This window comes from Leopardus geoffroyi, chromosome A1 (genome assembly GCF_018350155.1).
Source record: "Leopardus geoffroyi isolate Oge1 chromosome A1, O.geoffroyi_Oge1_pat1.0, whole genome shotgun sequence".
Lineage (NCBI taxonomy): Eukaryota > Metazoa > Chordata > Mammalia > Carnivora > Felidae > Leopardus > Leopardus geoffroyi.
The window spans coordinates 111,297,575-111,316,568 of NC_059326.1; the positions used below are offsets into that span (position 1 = coordinate 111,297,575).

At 40.7% G+C, this 18,994-nt stretch overlaps 1 protein-coding gene across 2 annotated transcripts in view; it reads left to right on the top strand.

The window, feature by feature from the left end:
* Positions 1-2,152: 2,152 nt before the first annotated feature.
* Positions 2,153-18,994, top strand: part of DDX46 (DEAD-box helicase 46) — a 73,442-nt gene continuing 56,600 nt past the window's right edge. For both annotated transcript variants that reach the window (XM_045489309.1, XM_045489318.1), the window contains exons 1-6: positions 2,153-2,343; positions 6,484-6,669; positions 9,419-9,562; positions 15,374-15,470; positions 16,556-16,721; positions 18,583-18,734. In XM_045489309.1, coding sequence (XP_045345265.1) covers positions 2,327-2,343; positions 6,484-6,669; positions 9,419-9,562; positions 15,374-15,470; positions 16,556-16,721; positions 18,583-18,734 — 762 coding nt within the window. In that variant the 5' untranslated portion in view covers positions 2,153-2,326. The remainder of the gene's footprint in view (positions 2,344-6,483; positions 6,670-9,418; positions 9,563-15,373; positions 15,471-16,555; positions 16,722-18,582; positions 18,735-18,994) is intronic.

The window sequence follows — 18,994 nt, forward strand, 5'->3', positions numbered from 1 at the left end:
CCAGCTGTAACATTAACTTCTGCATGGCCTCATCCAGTTTCATGGCTTCAAATACCCCATTATTAAATGCTTATGACCCCTATCTCTCAGACAACCTCTATTTCTCCCTTGAACTCTACACTCCTGTATCCCCTAATGTGGCCATTACCTCCTGGATGTCTAGTAGGCATCTCCAACAACATGTTACTGTAGCAGATCCACTGATTTCCTCTCCTTCCCCTGCCAAATCTGCTTCCATGCCTTTCTTGTTTCTATAAGTTCACCACGACCCACAGTACTGTTCAAAACCCGAGAGTCCTCTTTTTTGTTAATTTTTATTTTGAGAGAGGAGGGGAGGAGAGAATCCCAAGCAGGTTCCATGTTCATGCAGAGCCCATCATGGGACTCCATCCAAGTGTGAGATCATGACCTGAGCCGGTATCAAGAGTTGGACACTTAACCGACTGAGCCACCTAGGCACCTCCTGAAAGTCCTCTTTATGCCTTCCTTTCCCTCACAGTTCACGTCCACTTTATCAGTTAGTGTTTGGAGAACTGCCTCAAATAAATCCAGGATCTGACCCCTTCTCAGGGTTTCCATGTTTAAGTCACTAGTGGTTTTCTGTTTTTCCTAGACTGAAACCCACACTTGTTACCCACATACAAGCAATGTAGAGTGGCTGGAATACCTGCTGAAACCAAGAGTCGGATGCTTAATGGACTGAGCCACCCAGGTGCACCTAAATATGCGAGTTTAAAGTTTACAGTTCGGGGGTGCTTGGGTGGCTCAGTCGGTCGTGTCTGCTTCTGATCTCACAGTTCATGACTTGGAGCCCCACATCAAGCTCTCTGCTGTCAATGTGGAGCCTGCTTCAGATCCTCTGTCTTCCTCTCTCTGCCCTTCCCCGTGTGTGCTCTCTCTTAAAAATAAATTAAAATAAGGGTGGCTGGGTGGCTCAGTCGGTTAAGCACCTGACTCTTGATTTTGGCTCAAGTCATAATCTCAGGTTCGTGGGACTGAGTCCCCCGTTGGGCTCTGCACTGGCAGTGTGGAGGCTGCTTGGGATTCTCTGTCTCTCTCTGCTCCTCCTGCACTGGCACTGTCTCTGTCTCTCTCAAAATAAATAAACTTTAAAATAAAATAAAAAATAAGGTTTACAGTTCAATGAGTTTTGACAAATGTATACATCCATGCGTCAACAGCCACAGTCACAATCTAGAATTTTTCTGTCATCCTTAGGTATAAGAAAGTAGAAAAGTAAAGAGGCATGTAAACTATAAGAGCCTCTCTCCAACTTTAGCATTACAGCTTTCTGCTAAAACAGTGCTTATGCTAGGTGAGTCATTCTCAACCTTGAGCGTGCTTCAGAATCACTAAAGAAGCTCAAAAATGCACAAGAAGCACTCCAGACCAATTAAATCAGAATTTAGGTATGGTATTCATGCATCCATGTATTTTTTTTTTTTTTTTTAAGATTTTATTTTTAAGTAATCTCTATGCCCAATATGGGCTCCAACTCACAACCTGGAGATCAAGAGCCACATGCTCCACCCAGTGAGCCAGCCAGGTGCCCCATTCATGTATTTTTTTTAAAACTTCCAAGCTCAGGCGATACATTGAGAACCACTATAATCTTACAAATAGATTTTTAGCTCTCATCCTCTTCTCCACCAACTTAACTCCTCAGTCTTCACATCTTACTTCAAAGGTCACATCTTCAGGGATCTCTTTTTGAACCCCTCTCCTTTGCTGTAATCTCTTTCTTATATCTACTTGTGGTTTTAGTTATGTCTGTATCCACTATATTGTAAGCTCCTCGGATCTAAGACATACAGCACGCATAACAATACATACAAATGAATGTATAAATGAATCTGTGAATGGAGATGTTTGTACCATCACTTAGCGCAGGTTAAGGGGGACGGCAGTACAAGTCCTGGGACCACTCGGGGATGCCTATGGCGTCTCGGTGGCCCTTGCAGGAAAGACCCTCCCAGGGCCTGCAAAGCCAAGGAGCCTTCCTTCACCTCACGAACTTTCCGAGGCTTGCAGGGAAAACCCGGCAAAGGACGCGTCTTGCGGCGCGGCCGGCGTTGTGCGGCCTCCAGCCGAAAGGAGTCGCTGTGGAGAGATAGCAGCTTCCGGCCCGCTTTTCCCTTCTCTCGGCCACCGGCGCCAGCACGTCCTGTTTTCGTTGGCTGCTTTCGGATGGCTGCCACCGCTGGAGCTGCTGCTCTCTCTTAGTGCTGCTCCTCGCTCGGCTAGCTGAGGGCGGTGCGGCCTCTTCTTTTGTCCGGTTACCCTGCGCATTGTCCCGAAGGGCGCCGCTTTTCCCGCGGCCGGCAGCATGGGCCGGGAGTCACGGTGAGGCGGCGCGCTGAGAGGGCGAGCGGGCGGGCGGTTTCCTTGAAGTGGGGGAAAGAGGCGGGAGTTGAGGTGCCAGCGGGGCCAGGCCTGACCCCGGGCGGCCCCACGTGCGGCCAGCGCTGACCTCGGCCACTAGAGGGGCTGGGGGACCCCGGCCGAGGGAGTGGCTGTATTTGGGGCGGTGACGGCCACGGGGTTCCCAGCACTGCCTTCGCCGGTTCCAGCCCCTGGAGTGGGACCACCCCTCCAGGGCGTCAGTGATTGGGCACCACATCCCGCCATTTCCATGGAGCCCACCGTGATCGCTCTGGCAGTAGTGATCCCAGTTGAATTTCTTGCAGTTCGCATTTGCCACGTTTGCTTGGCGCCTGTTGCTGCCTATTTTAGTTCTTTGTGTGGTATTTTCCCAAGTCTGTTGAAAGGAGCGTGGAGACCAATATTTTTACATCACCTACAACATTGTACATGACTAGGCTTTTAGTGGGCTACAGTAATTGTTGCATGGAGATTTGTTTTGCAGATAGATTTCATATTTCTTTGTTACGTGTTTTTCTGTCCTTTTAAAGCTGTGCATTGGGAGGTCTTACTAGAATTAGGATATCTCTTCAAAACTTTAGATTGTTACCTGGTTTGGGACCTTGAGGTTTTTATCTCAGCGATGAGTATTTATTTGCTTTGTATTTAGCAGTTACTAAAAGATCCTTTTTATCTGGGATATAAATAATATATAGTTTATTTTTTGTTAAAATTGTTTAATGTTTATTCATTTTTTGAGAGAGAGACAGAGTGCAAGTGGGGGAGGGGCCTAGAGGGAGGGAGACACAGAACTCAAAGCAGGCTCCAGGCTCTGAACTGTCAGCACAGAGCCCAACTGCGTGGCTGGAACTCATGAACTGTGAGATGATGACCTGAACTGAAGTTGGAGGCTTAACTGACTGAGCCACCCAGTTGACCCTTAATAGTTTATTGACATATAATTAACATTCAGGGAAATAGACAAAGCTTAAGGGTAGAGCTTGCTGAAATTTAGCAAATCCATAAACTGTGGAAACATCACCCGAATAAAGATAAAGAATATTTCTACATCTGCACAAAATTCCTGGGGCGTCGTTTAAATCTTCTTGAAGGCATTGGCTGTTCATTTAGCTACCCAGAGCAGAAACCTGCAAGTGTACTTATTTGATTCATTTTTCTCTCTTAACTGTTTCAACCCAATACGATTCTATATCCTCTCTCCATTCCTGCTCTCTATGACTTAATTCAGGCCTAATTATTTAGTGCTCAGACTGCTACACTTGCCTCAAATTGATTATTTTCCTGTGATCTTGCCCTTCTAATAGATTCCTCACACTGCAGCCAGAGTGACACTTCTTAAATAAAGATTATGTCATTCCTCTCTTTTTGTCTGTTTTGGTTCTTTCAAGATGAAGTCACACTCTTCAGCCCGCCTTCAGGGCCCTTCACAATTAAGTCTCTTCCAGCCCTTTAGCCTTCTTCCCTGGCTTGTTTTCTAGGTTAGTTTAGGGACTGATGAAAGGTTCAGAGATGGGAAGATCAAGGTGTTAGAGAAATAAGTGAAGAGCCCAGTTTGCCTGCATATGTAGGTGTCATGAAAGGTTGAAGAAAAGTGGTAGGAGGTAGGTTCTGAAATGGAGTTGGGTCCAGAATGTGGGTGGATTGTAGATTTAGTTTCGAAGTTAAGATTTTAATTGAGAGCCTTTGAAGATTTTAAGTAAGAAATGAGTGTGTATGTTTATAATGTGGTCAGAATTCTGCTTTATGAAGATTACCTTAGCAGCAATGAGTAAAACAGATTTAAGGGAAAAGAGGGTGGAAGCAAGAAGTTTTCTAAAGGTCTTCTAAAATGCCCTAACTACATAACTTTGATATGGAGTCATGACAGAACTCTGAGGAGGTGATAAAATTGAAAAGAATCACAGAGGTGAAATTGGTGATATTTGGTGTTTTATTGGTTGTGTAGAATGAGATATTGAAGATAATTGTACTTTGAGCCTACTGCCTGAAAGTTGGGATGACAAATGGTTTGGGGAGGGAAAGGCAGTAAGTTTGAGCTTCTAGTGGCACCTGGGTGGCTCAGTCAGTTAAGCGTCCAACTTCAGCTCAGGTCATGATGATCTCATGGTCTGTGGGTTCGAGCCCTGCATCGGGTTCTGTGCTGACAGCTCAGAGCCTGGAGCCTACTTACGATTTTGTGTCTCCCTCTCTCTCTGAGCATCCCTTGCTCATGCTGTCTATCTGTCTGTCTCTCTCAAAAATAAATAAACATTGAAAAATAAGCCTGGGTTTCTACACATTTAATTTCACGTGCTTAAAGGATAATGAGGTATACTTATTCCCTAGCCATCTTAGCCACGTTTATCACTTTAAGTAGCCTTTGTACACTAATGACTCCCTTGGTGAACCCTGGACTCATATTTTCAACTACCTCCTGTACATCTCCATGTGAATGCCTAATATCCTGATTTCCCACTCTCCCCCCACATCTACTCCTCCTCAAGCTTCCTATCTTAGTACGCAGCAACTTTGTCTTTCTGCTTGGTCCACGCAAGTATCTCAGCAACACTCATGACTTCTCCCTTGCTGTCCCACTTGACATTGAATTAGTCCTTAAATACAATCAGCTCTAGCTCCACGATATCTACATTTTGACCCTTCCTATGGCAACTCTGAACCTGACATTCTGATCCGTGCCATTACTCTCTTACTTGGGTGATTGCTATAGCATTCTACCTGTTTTCCTTGCTTCTGCACTTGGCTTCTTTCAGTTTGTTCTCCCCTCAGCAGCCAAATTTTTTTTTTTTTAAGTTTATTTATTTTGAGAGGGCATGCACATATGCATTCGTTGGGGAGGGGCAGAGAGAGAGGGAGAGAGCATCCTAAGCAGTCTCCGTGCTATTGGTGCAGAGCCTGATGTGGGGCTCTAACCCAGGAATCATGAAGTCATGACCTGAGCTGAAATCAAGAGTCGGATGCTTAGCCAACTGAGCCACCCAGGTACCTCCAGACTAATGCTTTAAAAACTGAGGTAATGTTGCTCCTGTGCTTAAAATTTTCCAGTAACATCAACTTACTCAGATCTATAAGGCTCAACAAATCTGTGCAGGTTTGGCTGTGCTATGGTATCTCTGACCTCATTTCATGGTACTCTTTCTTGGTCATTCAGCCCTAGCCACATCTGCCTTCCTTGCTGTTCCTTGGACACACCAGTCAAGCTTTGTCTTCAGGGTCTTTGCACTTGTGGTGCCTGAAAAGTTTCTCCCCGATATATCTACACGGTTCTTTTTACTTTTCTCAAACTTCTGAAATGTCTCTTAGCACATTTTTTTCTAGTCACCTAGTGTAAAATAGCAAACCTCCTACCTCCTATCCTCTCTTTCATCTACTCTAATCTGTTTTTCTCCATAGCACCACGTGATAGTGATGTATTGTTTATTTTTTTCTTTAGTTAACTGGTCATCTTTTTTTTTTTTTTTTTTTTTTTACCAGAATGCAAGTTGCTTGGGACCCAGAGGCAGGAGTTTGATCTGTTCTTTTTACTGTCCTTGTTTCCCTTTTAAGATAGTTTTTTTTCTCTCTCTACGTGGACTATAAATGAGGGAATCATTACTTCCCTCTGATTTTAAGAATTGTAGGGGTTCCTGGCTGGCTCAGTGAGAAGAGCATGTGACTCTTGATCTCCGGGTTGTGATTTCAAGCCCCGTGTTGGTTGTGGAGATTACTTAAATAAATAAACTTAAAAAAAAAAGAGTTTATGTGTACAAAGTCCTTTCATTGTTGGCGCGCCTGGGTGGCTCAGTCGGTTGAGCGTCCGACTTCGGCTCACGTCATGATCTCGCGGTCTGTGAGTTCGAGCCCCACGTCGGGCTCTTTGCTGACAGCTTGGAGCCTGGAACCGGCTTCGGATTCTGTGTCTCCCTCTCTCTCTGCCCCTCCCCCACTCATGCTCTGTCTCTCTCTCTCTGTCAAAAATAAATAAACATTAAAAAAATTAAAAAAAAAACAAAGTCCTTTCATTGTTTAATTTGTGTGCTGAGATATTTTGGGAAAATGTGATTAAATAAAATATCATACAAGCTAACTGCGTTTCCTAAACTTAATTTTGACCTTACTTTCTAGCCATTATCGGAAGCGGTCAGCATCAAGGGGGCGCTCTGGAAGTCGATCTAGAAGTCGCTCACCTGACAAAAGAAGTAAACGTGGAGATGACAGGCGGTCTAGAAGCAGAGATAGAGATAGAAGGAGAGAGAGGTCTCGTAGCAGGGATAAAAGAAGATCTCGGTCAAGAGACCGGAAGCGCCTGAGGTAAGAATTTAAAGATTCATGATAAATTGGTCTCTGTCAGCTAAATTCAGCTTCTTCAAAAGTGTGACTTGGACTGGATTTTAGTGGCCCCTTTGTAGGCACTCTGTTTTAACTCCAGCTTGTTTGATTAGGTCAAGAAGTGATTTGCCTGGAACAAAGACTTTTAAACAGTATTTTAAGTTTGGAAACATTTGGCTCTATTTCCTGTAATCCAAAGAGAACCAAATAAATAAAAATTAAGAAAGGGTGGGCAGTGCCCAGCTGGGATTAGTGGGTAGAGCATACAATTCTTGATTGCTGGTTTATGAGTTTTACCCTTATGTTGGGTGTGGAGCCTACTTAAAAACCAAAACCAAAACCAAACCAAAGAGAACCTTCAGAGCCCCCTGAGGGAGGTTTTAAAAGCCAGTAAAAGATAAGGTAATATGCTGTCAAGGTGGGGTCTGTTCTAATTCTGTCCCAAGAACGCTGACCACTATGTTCAGAGCAGCCACTAAAGCTGATAGGAGAAGGAAAAAGGACAGAGCTACCCAAGCCCTACTTGCTGTTTGTCACTTTAAAAAAAAAAAAAATTTAAGGATTTGTATTTTTAAGTAATCCCTACACCCATTGTGGGGCTCAAACTTACCCAAAATCATGAGTTGATTGCTCTACTGACTGAGCCATCCAGGCGCTCCCGTTTGACACAATTTTTTTTTTTTTTTTTAATTTTTTTTTTCAACATTTATTTATTTTTGGGACAGAGAGAGACAGAGCATGAACGGGGGAGGGGCAGAGAGAGAGGGAGACACAGAATCGGAAACAGGCTCCAGGCTCTGAGCCATCAGCCCAGAGCCCGACGCGGGGCTCGAACTCACGGACCGCGAGATCGTGACCTGGCTGAAGTCGGACGCTTAACCGACTGCGCCACCCAGGCGCCCCTTGACACAATTTTTAAAAACCATTTTAGATTTAAACGAAAGAACACCCTAATTTTTATTTTACGTGCTTGCATTTTCCTAGGCACGAATCAAGCAGCTATAACCTTCCTAGAGTTGAAAGACATTGTCTTTAAAATTTTTTTTTTTTTTTTTTCAATGTTTATTTATTTTTGGGACAGAGAGAGACAGAGCATGAACGGGGTAGGGGCAGAGAGAGAGGGAGACACAGAATCGGAAACAGGCTCCAGGCTCTGAGCCATCAGCCCAGAGCCTGACGCGGGGCTCGAACTCCCGGACCGCGAGATCGTGACCTGGCTGAAGTCGGACGCTTAACCGACTGCGCCACCCAGGCGCCCCAAAAGACATTGTCTTTAAATAAAAATCTTCGCCACACCAAAAAAATATTTCTGATAAGTTTTTTATTAAAATAGGAAAGAAGACAGGGTTGTATAGGTGTTATGGACTAATCACAGAAAAAAAACCCTATTTTTTTCCCAAACATTAGAAGGAGAACTAGCAAAGGTACTCAGGGAGAATATTCATCTTTTAGAATGCATATAGTGCAATTTCTTCAGTTTTGTATTATGTGGTCACAGGAACAGTTTCATATAATTTAGTCAAGTATGTGTTAAGTGAAATTGATCACTTAAGATAATGTCTTTAACTTTTGAGAGTGAATCACGAGGTTTTAGGGGCACCTGGGTGGCTCCGTCAGTTAAGCGTCCAACTTTGGCTCGGGTCATGATTTCACAGTTCATGAGTTTGAATCCTGCATAGGGCTCTCTGCTGTCAGCGCCGAGCCTGCTTTGGATCCTCTGTCTCCCTCTCTCTCTGCCCCTCCCTGACTTGTGCTTTTTTTTCTTGCTCTTTCAAAAATAAATAAACTTAAAATAAAAAAAAGAATCATGAGGTTTTAGAGCAAGAAGGATTTTGAGATTATGTAAGGAAAGTCTCCATATCATATAGATAAGGAAACTGAGCCACAGAGTTGATCTGCCATATGTCATGTGACTGCCAGCTCTAGAATAGAAATTTTTGTTTCCTACTCTTCATGTCTGTGATCTTCCCATAGCCCCATTGTGCCTATCCTTATACTTAGGTTTTGGCTGATTTTGGGTTTTAGATTTTCTACTATACGCCGTAGATTTCAAAAAGCTATTATGACAGATTTGCTGTTTTTCAAGAAATATCATTTTGGAATTAGTATCAGTTTTTGTTGACCATTTGTAAGAATTGGCTTTACTTGTTCCCTGCTTATTTACTAAAGTTTATTTATTTATTTTGAGAGAGAGAACCAGCAGGGGAGGGGAAGGGAGAAAGAATTGAAAGCAGGCTCCATGCTGTCATGCTGTCAGTGCAGAGCCCATTGAGGGACTTGAACTCATTAATCCAGATACCATGACCTGAGCCCAAACCAAGAGTCAGACCCTTAACAAACTGAGCTACCTAGGCGCCCTACTTGTTCCCTATCTATCTATTTATTTTTAAAATTTATTTATTTTGAGAGAGAGAAAGAGAGAGCTGGGGAGGGGCAGAGAGAGAGGGAGAGAGAATCCTAAGCACGCTCCACACTGTCAGTGCAGAATCTGATGCGGGGCTTGAACTCACCAACTGTGAGATCATGACCTGAGCCAAAACCAAGAGGCAGACGCTTAACCAGCTGAACCACCTAGGTGCCCCAGTTCCCTATTTATATCTGATTTGATGGTTAATTGAAATCTCAGCCTTTAGTAATGGTAATAATTAAGAAGCTCTTTCAACATGGCACAGAAACATTATCTGAAAGAATCTCTAATTGGTCATAGAATGAATGGAAAGTGTCCTTTCAGGCGTTCCAGAAGTAGAGAGAGAGATCGAAGTCGAGAGCGAAGAAGATCTCGAAGTCGAGACAGGAGACGCTCCAGGAGTAGAAGCCGAGGCCGGCGATCCAGATCCTCAAGTCCTGGCAATAAAAGCAAGAAAGCTGAGAATAGGTAATGTTATCATTGGACTGTATCTGTCTTGCAGGTTGGGAGCTGACTCTTCACTATTCCTTTTCTCTCTTTCTTTTTTTTTTTTCCACTGATTTTGGCTTCTATGATGAACTGTTGGTTGAATTTTAATAGGTTATAAAGCTTGTAAATTATTGGAAAATACTAGATTCGATTGGTTTTAACACTCAATACATTGTTCTCTTTAATATCTACTTTTAATAGTCAGGAATATATTATATAAACCTCTTCCTAGGAACTCTGGTTTTCTTTTGAGGTATGTTTTTAACATTTTTAACATTGATTTGACAGATAACTTTTTTTTAAGATTTATTTTTGAGAGAGAGAGAGAGTGGGAGCAGAAGGGGGGAAGAGAGAGTGGGAGAGAGAGAATCTTAAGCAGGCTCTGTGCTAACAGTTCAGGACCTGATATGGGGCTCAAACTCACGAACCTTGAGATTGTGACCTGAGCTGAAATCAAGAGTCAGATGGTTAACTGAGCCACCCAAGCATCCCATTTGACAGTTTTTAAATCATAAATCATGACATGTATTACTGAATTGCTGTTCAGGATGGGTGTGAACTTTGCTTGTGTTAAGTTAAATATATAGGTTTTCTTAAGATGCCAGTACCATTCAATTTTGAGTTATTGGTTATGTCTTTTAGACATAATATGTTTACTTTTTTATCTGTGTCATTTATGTTTATTCTTTATATTTCTCTTGTCAGTGGTTCATTCTTTTCCTGTTAGTAAAAGTGGTGTCAAAGGATAGTCAATACATGAATTTGTGTCTGTTTTCTGTACCTTCTTCATATTAGTCGTGAGGATTTTTTTCCTGTCATTAATTTTGTTAGTTTTATTTTACTGAGGTCCATATAATAATGTCCATTAGGACTATTTTAAGTTAAAATATAAATTCAGAAAAGTGAATGAAGTATAAATATGCAGTTTATCAAGTAATTATAAAGCAATACTCATGTAAACACCACCAAGGTTTAGGAATACAACATTGTCAAAAAAAAAAAAACAAAACACAACATTGTCAGTATTTCCAGAAGCCATCCATGTCTGTTCTCTAACCTAGCTCTTTACTACCCTAGATAAAACCATTCCTGACTTTTGTACTAGTAACTTCTATTTATTTATCATCTGTGTTTGCATCTGGAAAAAGAATAGTTTAGATTTGTATGTTTTTTAACTTTACCTGAATGAATCACATATTCTTTTGTATCTGTGTTGGTGATTGTTTGAGACTCATCTGTGTTACATATAACAGTAGGTCGTTTTCATTGCTGAATACTATTCTGCGGCATAAATATACCACTATATATCCATTTTACTGAGGTACGTGTTTGGGTTGTTTTAACTTTTAGGTGCTTGTGAATGTTTTTTTTAAAAGTTTATTACATTTATTTTGGGGAGAGAGAGAGAGAAAGAGAGCAAGTGAGGGAGGGGTGGAGAGAGAGGGAGACACAGAAAGAATCTGAAGCAGGCTCCAGGCTCTAAGCTGTCAGCACAGAGCCGGATCTGGGGCTCGAACTTGTGAACTGTGAGATCATGACCTGAGCCGAAGTTAGATGCTCAACTGACTGAACCACCCAGGTGCCCTGTGAACATTTGTATGTATGTTTCCTAGTATACATGTGCATGAGTTTCCCTACTCTGTATATACGAATGAAATTACATGGCCATAGAATTAACATAGCTTCAAAAAAAAAAAAAAAGAATTAACATACCTTCATTTTTACTAGGTGATCCCAAATGCTTTCCAGAGGGGTTATACTAATTATACTCCCACAAACATTATGATAATTGTGTTGTCTTGTACCCTTCCTAGTATTTGGTATTGTCAGTCCTTCTAATTTTTGCTAACTGGTTAGATATGTTATACCAGTATCATTGTGGTTTTAATTTATAATTAATTTATATCTTTTCATATGTTTGCTTGTCATTCGAATTTCTTCTTTTCTGAAGTATGTTAAAAATCTTTTTGCTTATTTTCCTGTTGGGTTGTTTCTTTAAAAATTGATTCATAGGAGGTTTTTGTTGTTATTTTTAAATATCCTGGATGGTTGTTTACTGTCATTTTTATGAATGGCAAATATATTCTCTTACTCTGTAGTTTGTCTTTTCACTCTGCAATGATACTTTTGATGAACAGAGACTTAAGAAAGAAGAAACATTTCTCGATTCATTTTGTGTATTGAGAAGAATGTAGATACTAAAACCTGACAAGGGCAGTGTGAGAAAATTATAGGCTATACTCATTCTAAACATAAAGATTATATCAAATCCAACCATATGTAAAAAAAATAATTATGACTTAGTTGGATTTATTCCAGAAGTGGAAGATTAGTTTAACATTAGAAAATTTATCATTGTAATACTTTATATTAGTAAGAGCCAAAGTGAAAATTCTTAGTATTTAAGTAGATTCAGAAAAGTGTTTTTTGTGTTTTCTTAAAATTTTTAAAAAAATCTTTATTTTTTTAGTTTACATCCACATTAGCATGTAGTGCAACAATGCTTTTAGGAGTAGATTCCTTAATGCCCCTTACCCATTTAGCTCATCCCCTCTCCCATAGCCCCTCCAGTAACCTTTTGTTTGTTCTCCATATTTAAGAGTCTCTTATGTTTTTGCCCCTTATGTTCATCTAAAGTCCTCATATGAGTGAAGTCATATGATAGTTGTCTTTCTCTAATTTCGCTTAGCATAATACCCTCTAGTCCCATCCACGTAGTTGCAAATGGCAAGATGTCATTCTTTTTGGTTGCCGACTAATACTCCATTGTATAGATGTACCACATCTTCTTTATCCATTCATCCTTCCATGGACATTTGGGCTCTTTCCATCCTTTGGCTATTGTCGATAGTGCTGCTATAAACATTGGGGTGCATGTGCCCCTTCGAAACAGCATACCTGTATCTCTTGGATACATACCTAGTCGTGCAATTGCTAGGTTGTAGGGTAGTTCTAATTTTAATTTTTTGAGGAAACTCCATACTGTTTTCCAGAGTGGCTGCATCAGCTTGCATTGCCACCAACAATGCAAAGAGATCCTCTTTCTCCTCATCCTCGCCAACATCTGTTGTTGCCTGAGTTGTTGATGTTAGCCATTCTGACAGGTGTGAGGTGGTATCTCATTGTGGTTTTGATTTGTATTTCCCTAATGATGAGTGATGTTGAGCATTTTTTCACGTGTCGGTTGGCCATCTGGATGTCTTCTTTGGAGAAGTGTCTATTCACGTCTTTTGCCCATTTCTTCACTCGATTATTTGTTTTTTGGGTGTTGAGTTTGAGAAGTTCTTTACGGATTTTGGATACTAACCCTTTATCTAATAATGTTGTTTGCAAGTATCTTTTCCCATTCCGTCGGTTGCCTTTTCGTTTTGCTGATGGTTTCCTTTGTGGTGTAGGAGCTTTTTATTTTGATGAGGTCCCAATAGTTCATGTTTGCTTTTGTTTCCCTTGCCTCCAGAGATGTGTTGAGTAAGAAGTTGCTGAGGCCGAGGTCAAAGAGGTTTTTGCCTGCTTTCTCCTCGAGGATTTTGATGGCTTCCTGCCTTACATCTAGGTCTTTCATCCATTTTGAGTTTATTTTCGTGTATGGTGTAAGAAAGTGGTCCAGGTTCATTTTTCTGCATGTCGCTGTCCAGTTTTCCCAGCACCATTTGCTGAAGAGACTGTCTTTATTCCATTGGATATTCCTTCCTGCTTTGTCAAAGATGAGCCATACATTTGTGGGTCCATTTCTGGGTTCTCTATTCTGTTCCATTGATCTGAGGGTCTGTTTTTGTGCCAGTACCATACTGTCTTGATGATTACAGCTTTCTAATACAGCCTAAAGTCCGGGACTGTGATGCCTCCTGCTTTGGTTTTCTTTTTGAAGATTGTTGTTGCTATTTAGGGTCTTTTCTGGTTCTTAGCATACATGGATAGAAAAGTATTTGACAAACTGATTGAAAAATTAGAAATGCAATGGCATAAACAATCTTTTTTTTTTTAATTTTTATTATTTTTGAGAGACAGAGAGACAGAACATGAATGGGGGAGGAGCAGAGAGGGAGGGGGACACGGAATCCAAAGCAGGCTCCAGGCTCTGTGCTATCAGCACAGAGCCCAACGTGCACAAACTGTGAGATCATGACCTTAGGCAAAGTTGAACGCTCAACTGACTGAGCTACCCAGCTGCCCCTCTAATGTACTTTTTTTTTTTTTTAAACATTTTTTTTTTTTTCAACGTTTATTTATTTTTGGGACAGAGAGAGACAGAGCATGAACGGGGGAGGGGCAGAGAAAGGGAGACACAGAATCGGAAACAGGCTCCAGGCTCTGAGCCATCAGCCCAGAGCCCGACGCGGGGCTCGAACTCACGGACCGCGAGATCGTGACCTGGCTGAAGTCGGACGCTTAACCGACTGCGCCACCCAGGCGCCCCTGTACTTTTTTTTTTTTAACGTTTATTTATTTTTGAGACAGAGAGAGACAGAGCATGAACAGGGGAGGGTCAGAGAGAGGGAGACACAGAATCTGAAACAGGCTCCAGGCTCTGAGCTGTCAGCCCAGAGCCCGACGCGGGGCTGGAACTCACTGACCGCGAAATCATGACCTGAGTCGAAGTCGGCCGCTTAACAGACTGAGCCACCCAGGCACCCCTCTAATGTACTTTTAAAAGCACCAATTATAAGGGGTGTAAAAGTAGACTGAAATGATTGCATTAAAATAAGAAATTTTATTCATTATAAGATATCATACATAGGGGAAAATGCACGTCTATTGGGGTTTTAAACATTATTACATACCAAATTATCTTGTAGAATATTAATGTTTTGGTATATTTCTCTGTGTGTCAAATTTTACCTCCTATTTAAATTTTGTAATTATTTTTATGTGATATGTCCACTTTTTCTTGGGCAAATTGCCAAATATTTAATAATTAATGATATTTAGGGGCGCCTGGGTGGCGCAGTCGGTTAAGCGTCCGACTTCAGCCAGGTCACGATCTCGCGGTCCGTGAGTTCGAGCCCCGCGTCGGGCTCTGGGCTGATGGCTCAGAGCCTGGAGCTTGTTTCCGATTCTGTGTCTCCCTCTCTCTCTGCCCCTCCCCCGTTCATGCTCTGTCTCTCTCTGTCCCAAAAATAAATAAACGTTGAAAAAAAAAAATAATGATATTTGTTGCTACTTATAGGATTAAGTTTTCATTATATTTCCAGGATGTTTATTAACGTAATATGAAAGTGAAATTGACTCTCAGAAGTTTCTTACTTAAAATGTAAAATGCAGGTTGGGGCACCTGGGTGGCTTAGTCATTTCAGCATCTGACTCTTGATTTCAGCTCAGGTCATGATCTCGTGGGTTCGGTTCGTGGGTTTGAGCCCTGCATCAGGCTCCATGCTGTCGGTGTGGATCCTGCTTGGGATTCTCTCTTCCTCTCTCTTTGCTCCTCCCACACTCATGCTGCCTCTGTCTCTCTCAAAATAAAGAAATAAACTTTAAAAAAAAAGTAAAATGCAGGTCTTTACAAATATTTTAAGGGGTGTGTGGGTGGCTCAGTTCGGTTGAGCGTCCCACTTTAGCTCAGGTCATGATATTGCAGTTTGTCAGTTCAAGCCCCGCATCGGGCTTTGTGCTGACAGCACGTGGAGCCTGCTTTAGATTCTGTGTCTTCCTCTCTTTCTGACCCTCCTCTGCTCACACTGTGTCTCTGTTTCTCTCAAAAATAAAAATTTTAAAAAATTAAAAAAAAAATTTTTAAATGTGAATGTTCCTGAATACAAATAGATGATGTTTCTTTTTTTCTTTTTTTTGTAGGTCTAGGTCCAAAGAGAAAACAGATAGTGGGGAAAGTTCTAAAGAGAAGAAAAAAGACAAAGATGACAAGGAGGATGAAAAAGAAAAAGATGCTGGTGTATGTTTACTAACAAATAATTGTATAATATCAAGCTTGTTTCTGTAATCACAGATTGTTGTTTTTTTTATTGCTATGTATTTTGAACTTAAAAAAAAATTATTTATTTATTCATTTTTAAATGTTTATTTTTGAGAGCTAGAGAGAGCACGAACAAGGAAGGGGCATAGAGAAAGGGAGAAACAGAATCCAAAGCAGGCTCCAGGTCCTGAGCTTTCAGTATAGAGCCTGATATGGGGCTTGAACTCACAACTGCCATACCATGACCTGAGGTGAAATCAAGAGTTGGTCGTTTAACTGACTGAGCCACCCAGGTGTCCCTGGATAAAGCCTTTACAAAGGCTGTTTCTAGGAAACTTAAACATAAAGGCTAAACACAAAAGCTGATTGTTTTTTTTGTTTTTAAATATATTTTTAATGTTTTTTGTTTCTTTTGTGGGGTGGGCAGAGGGGCACAGAGAGAGAATGAGTAGAGAATCCCAAACATTCTCTGCATTGTCAGCATGGAGCCTGATGCATGGCTGGATCTCTTGAACCTGTGAAATCATGACCTGAGCCAAAATCATGAGTTGGACACTTAACCAACTGAGTCACCCAGGTGCCCCCTACGACCAAAGCTTTTTAATCATGTTGATACATAGCTTTCCCTTACTCATTAATTTCTAATAGAAAATTTCTTTTTCATGGTGGCAGTTTAAGAGGAGTTTAGAGGATTTGAAGTTGACAATAACTGATAACTAGGGAATTTTGCGTGTTTATTTATCTAGTTTCTCGTTCAGGAAGAAAGTGAATTCCTGTGTGTATTTTGCTGTAATGAAAAAGAGATTAGATTATGGTTTTTGAAGTCTGTCTGCTTTCTTAGTTGAAGATGCTTTTTCTTATGAATTCATTTTGCTGGTGTATTTGTGGATATGTTTAAAAGATGTGTGATCTAAATCTTTTCTAAACTAAGGAGTTTGTAAATACATGTTTTTCCTTTTCCTTTTTTATACTTTGAAAAAGTTATTTGGAATATTGCTGAAATACAGTTGTTAATCTTTGTTTCCTTCTCTCACTGTCTCTCTTGTCCCTCCCCCCCCCCCAAGAACTTTGATCAGAATAAGCTGGAAGAAGAAATGAGGAAGCGAAAAGAACGAGTAGAAAAATGGCGAGAGGAGCAACGTAAAAAGGCCATGGAAAACATAGGGGAACTGAAAAAGGAAATTGAAGAGATGAAACAAGGGAAAAAATGGAGTTTAGAAGATGATGATGGTATATTCATTTGGTATACTAATAGTCTGTATAACAATTCATGTAGAATATTCTAGAAATATGAATAATACTTCATAGTGGAAATTTTTAGGCATTTTTTTCTCTTGTGAAAAAACGTACCATTTTAACCTTTTTTTAAATGTACAATTCCATGGCATTAAGTACATTCATGGTGTTGTGTATCATCCATCATCACCAGCCATTTCCAGAATGTTTTCATCATCCCAAACAGAAACTCTGTGCCCACAAAGATTAATTCCCCATCCTGCCCTACCCTCCACCTACTTATCCCCCCAAATATCTATTCTATGAATTTGCCTTTTGTAGGTACCTCACATAAATGCAGTCATACGGTCTTTGCGCTTTTGTGTCTGGCTTATTTGACTCAGCATAATTTCCTCAAGGTTCTTCCATGTTGTAGCATGTGTCAAAATTTCATTCCTTTTTTATGGCTGAATGATATTCCATTGTATGTGTATACTGCGTTTTGTTTACCTATTGGTCTATTGGATATGTAGGTTGTTTACACCTTTTGACTGTTGTGAATAAAGCTGCTGCAAGTATTGGTGTGCAAATATACATTTGAATCCCTGCTTTTAGTTTTTTAGTTAATATACCTAGGAGTGGAATTGCTGGGTTCATATTGAGATATTAAATCTCTCTAATAATATTTATGTTAAAATGTAAAGTGTAGGATAGTGTTCAGTAAGGATCACTGATTTTACTTCATTTTTGTTATTTTTTATTAAAAAAATTTTTTTTAATGTTTATTTTTGAGAGAGAGAGACAGAGTGTGAGTGGGGGACGGTCAGAGAGAGAGGGGGAGACAGAGTCCGAAGCAGGCTCCAGTCTCAGCGGTCAGCACGGAGCCTGACACCGGGCTCGAACTCAAACCGTGAGCCGAAGTCAGACGCTTAACTTATTGAGCCACCCAGGCGCCCCTCACTGGTTTTACTTGAGAGTGGAGAGTTGAGTTCTTATGGGCACAGTCAGTAAATAGCTCTTTAATTTTTTTAATTACAAATAAGAATATTAGTAATGAAGGTAAGTTAAAGGCATGTTTTCAGGTCCCTCCTGATTTTTCATAACTTACAAGGGAACTATTTCCCTGGCGTATATGATTTTTACTTTTAGATTTTAGTGAAGTAGAAGAGTGTGAAATTTTATAGGGAAATGGAGTTTTGCTCTATTTTTCCGTGAAAATTCTGGTGAATTTTTCATCTTCTATGAAAGTTTCACAGAGTGGTTTAAATAGATGAAGAGAATGTATTTTTAAGGGGTGATGATATCTTTGATATGTGAAAAAAAAGATTATTTTGAATTGAAAATGTGCGATTTTTTTTTGTGATTTAAAAAAAGATAATTGAGGGGCGCCTGGGTGGCGCAGTCGGTTAAGCGTCCGACTTCAGCCAGGTCACGATCTCGCGGTCCGTGAGTTCGAGCCCCGCGTCGGGCTCTGGGCTGATGGCTCAGAGCCTGGAGCCTGTTTCCGATCCTGTGTCTCCCTCTCTCTCTGCCCCTCCCCCGTTCATGCTCTGTCTCTCTCTGTCCCAAAAATAAATAAACGTTGAAAAAAAAAAAATTAAAAAAAAAAAAAAAGATAATTGAAAGAAATGTACTATTTAACAGAAAGTTTTTAGTCCTGTCTCTTTTCAGTGTATCATGTGATTTATATCATTATGTAAAATTGATGCATGCTTGCTAAGTGTAATAACTTGTTAAGTTTGAGTATTTGAACGGCTTCGTGCCTGGGTTGGTTGGAAAGGAGGGTGTGAGGGAAGAGGTCACGGTGAGAGGCATTCTGATTATGAAGTATTTCCTTTTGAAACATATGTACAAAAGAGTGATTCTGCTCTTTTAGATGATGAAGATGATCCTGCAGAAGCTGAAAAGGAAGGAAATGAAATGGAGGGTGAGGAGTTAGATCCATTAGATGCTTACATGGAAGAAGTGAAAGAGGAAGTAAAAAAGTTTAATATGCGAAGTGTGAAGGGTGGTGGAGGGAATGAAAAGGTATGCCATTTTCTCTTATTTTTTAAAGATTTTTCCAGTATTTCTAATTGGATAACGAATTCTTGTCACATTGACCTACCACTGACTTGCCTGAGTTTATAAATTTGATTATTCCCCTCTCTCAGAATTGCTAGTGCTTTTTCTCAGTCCCACAGATACTACGGAATTTTAGCTGTAAGCGTTCTTTCAAAAAGTTGCTCTTACTGCCGCCATCTGTATTTAGTGTCTTTCCTTACTGCTGACTTCTCATTAGGTCCTCT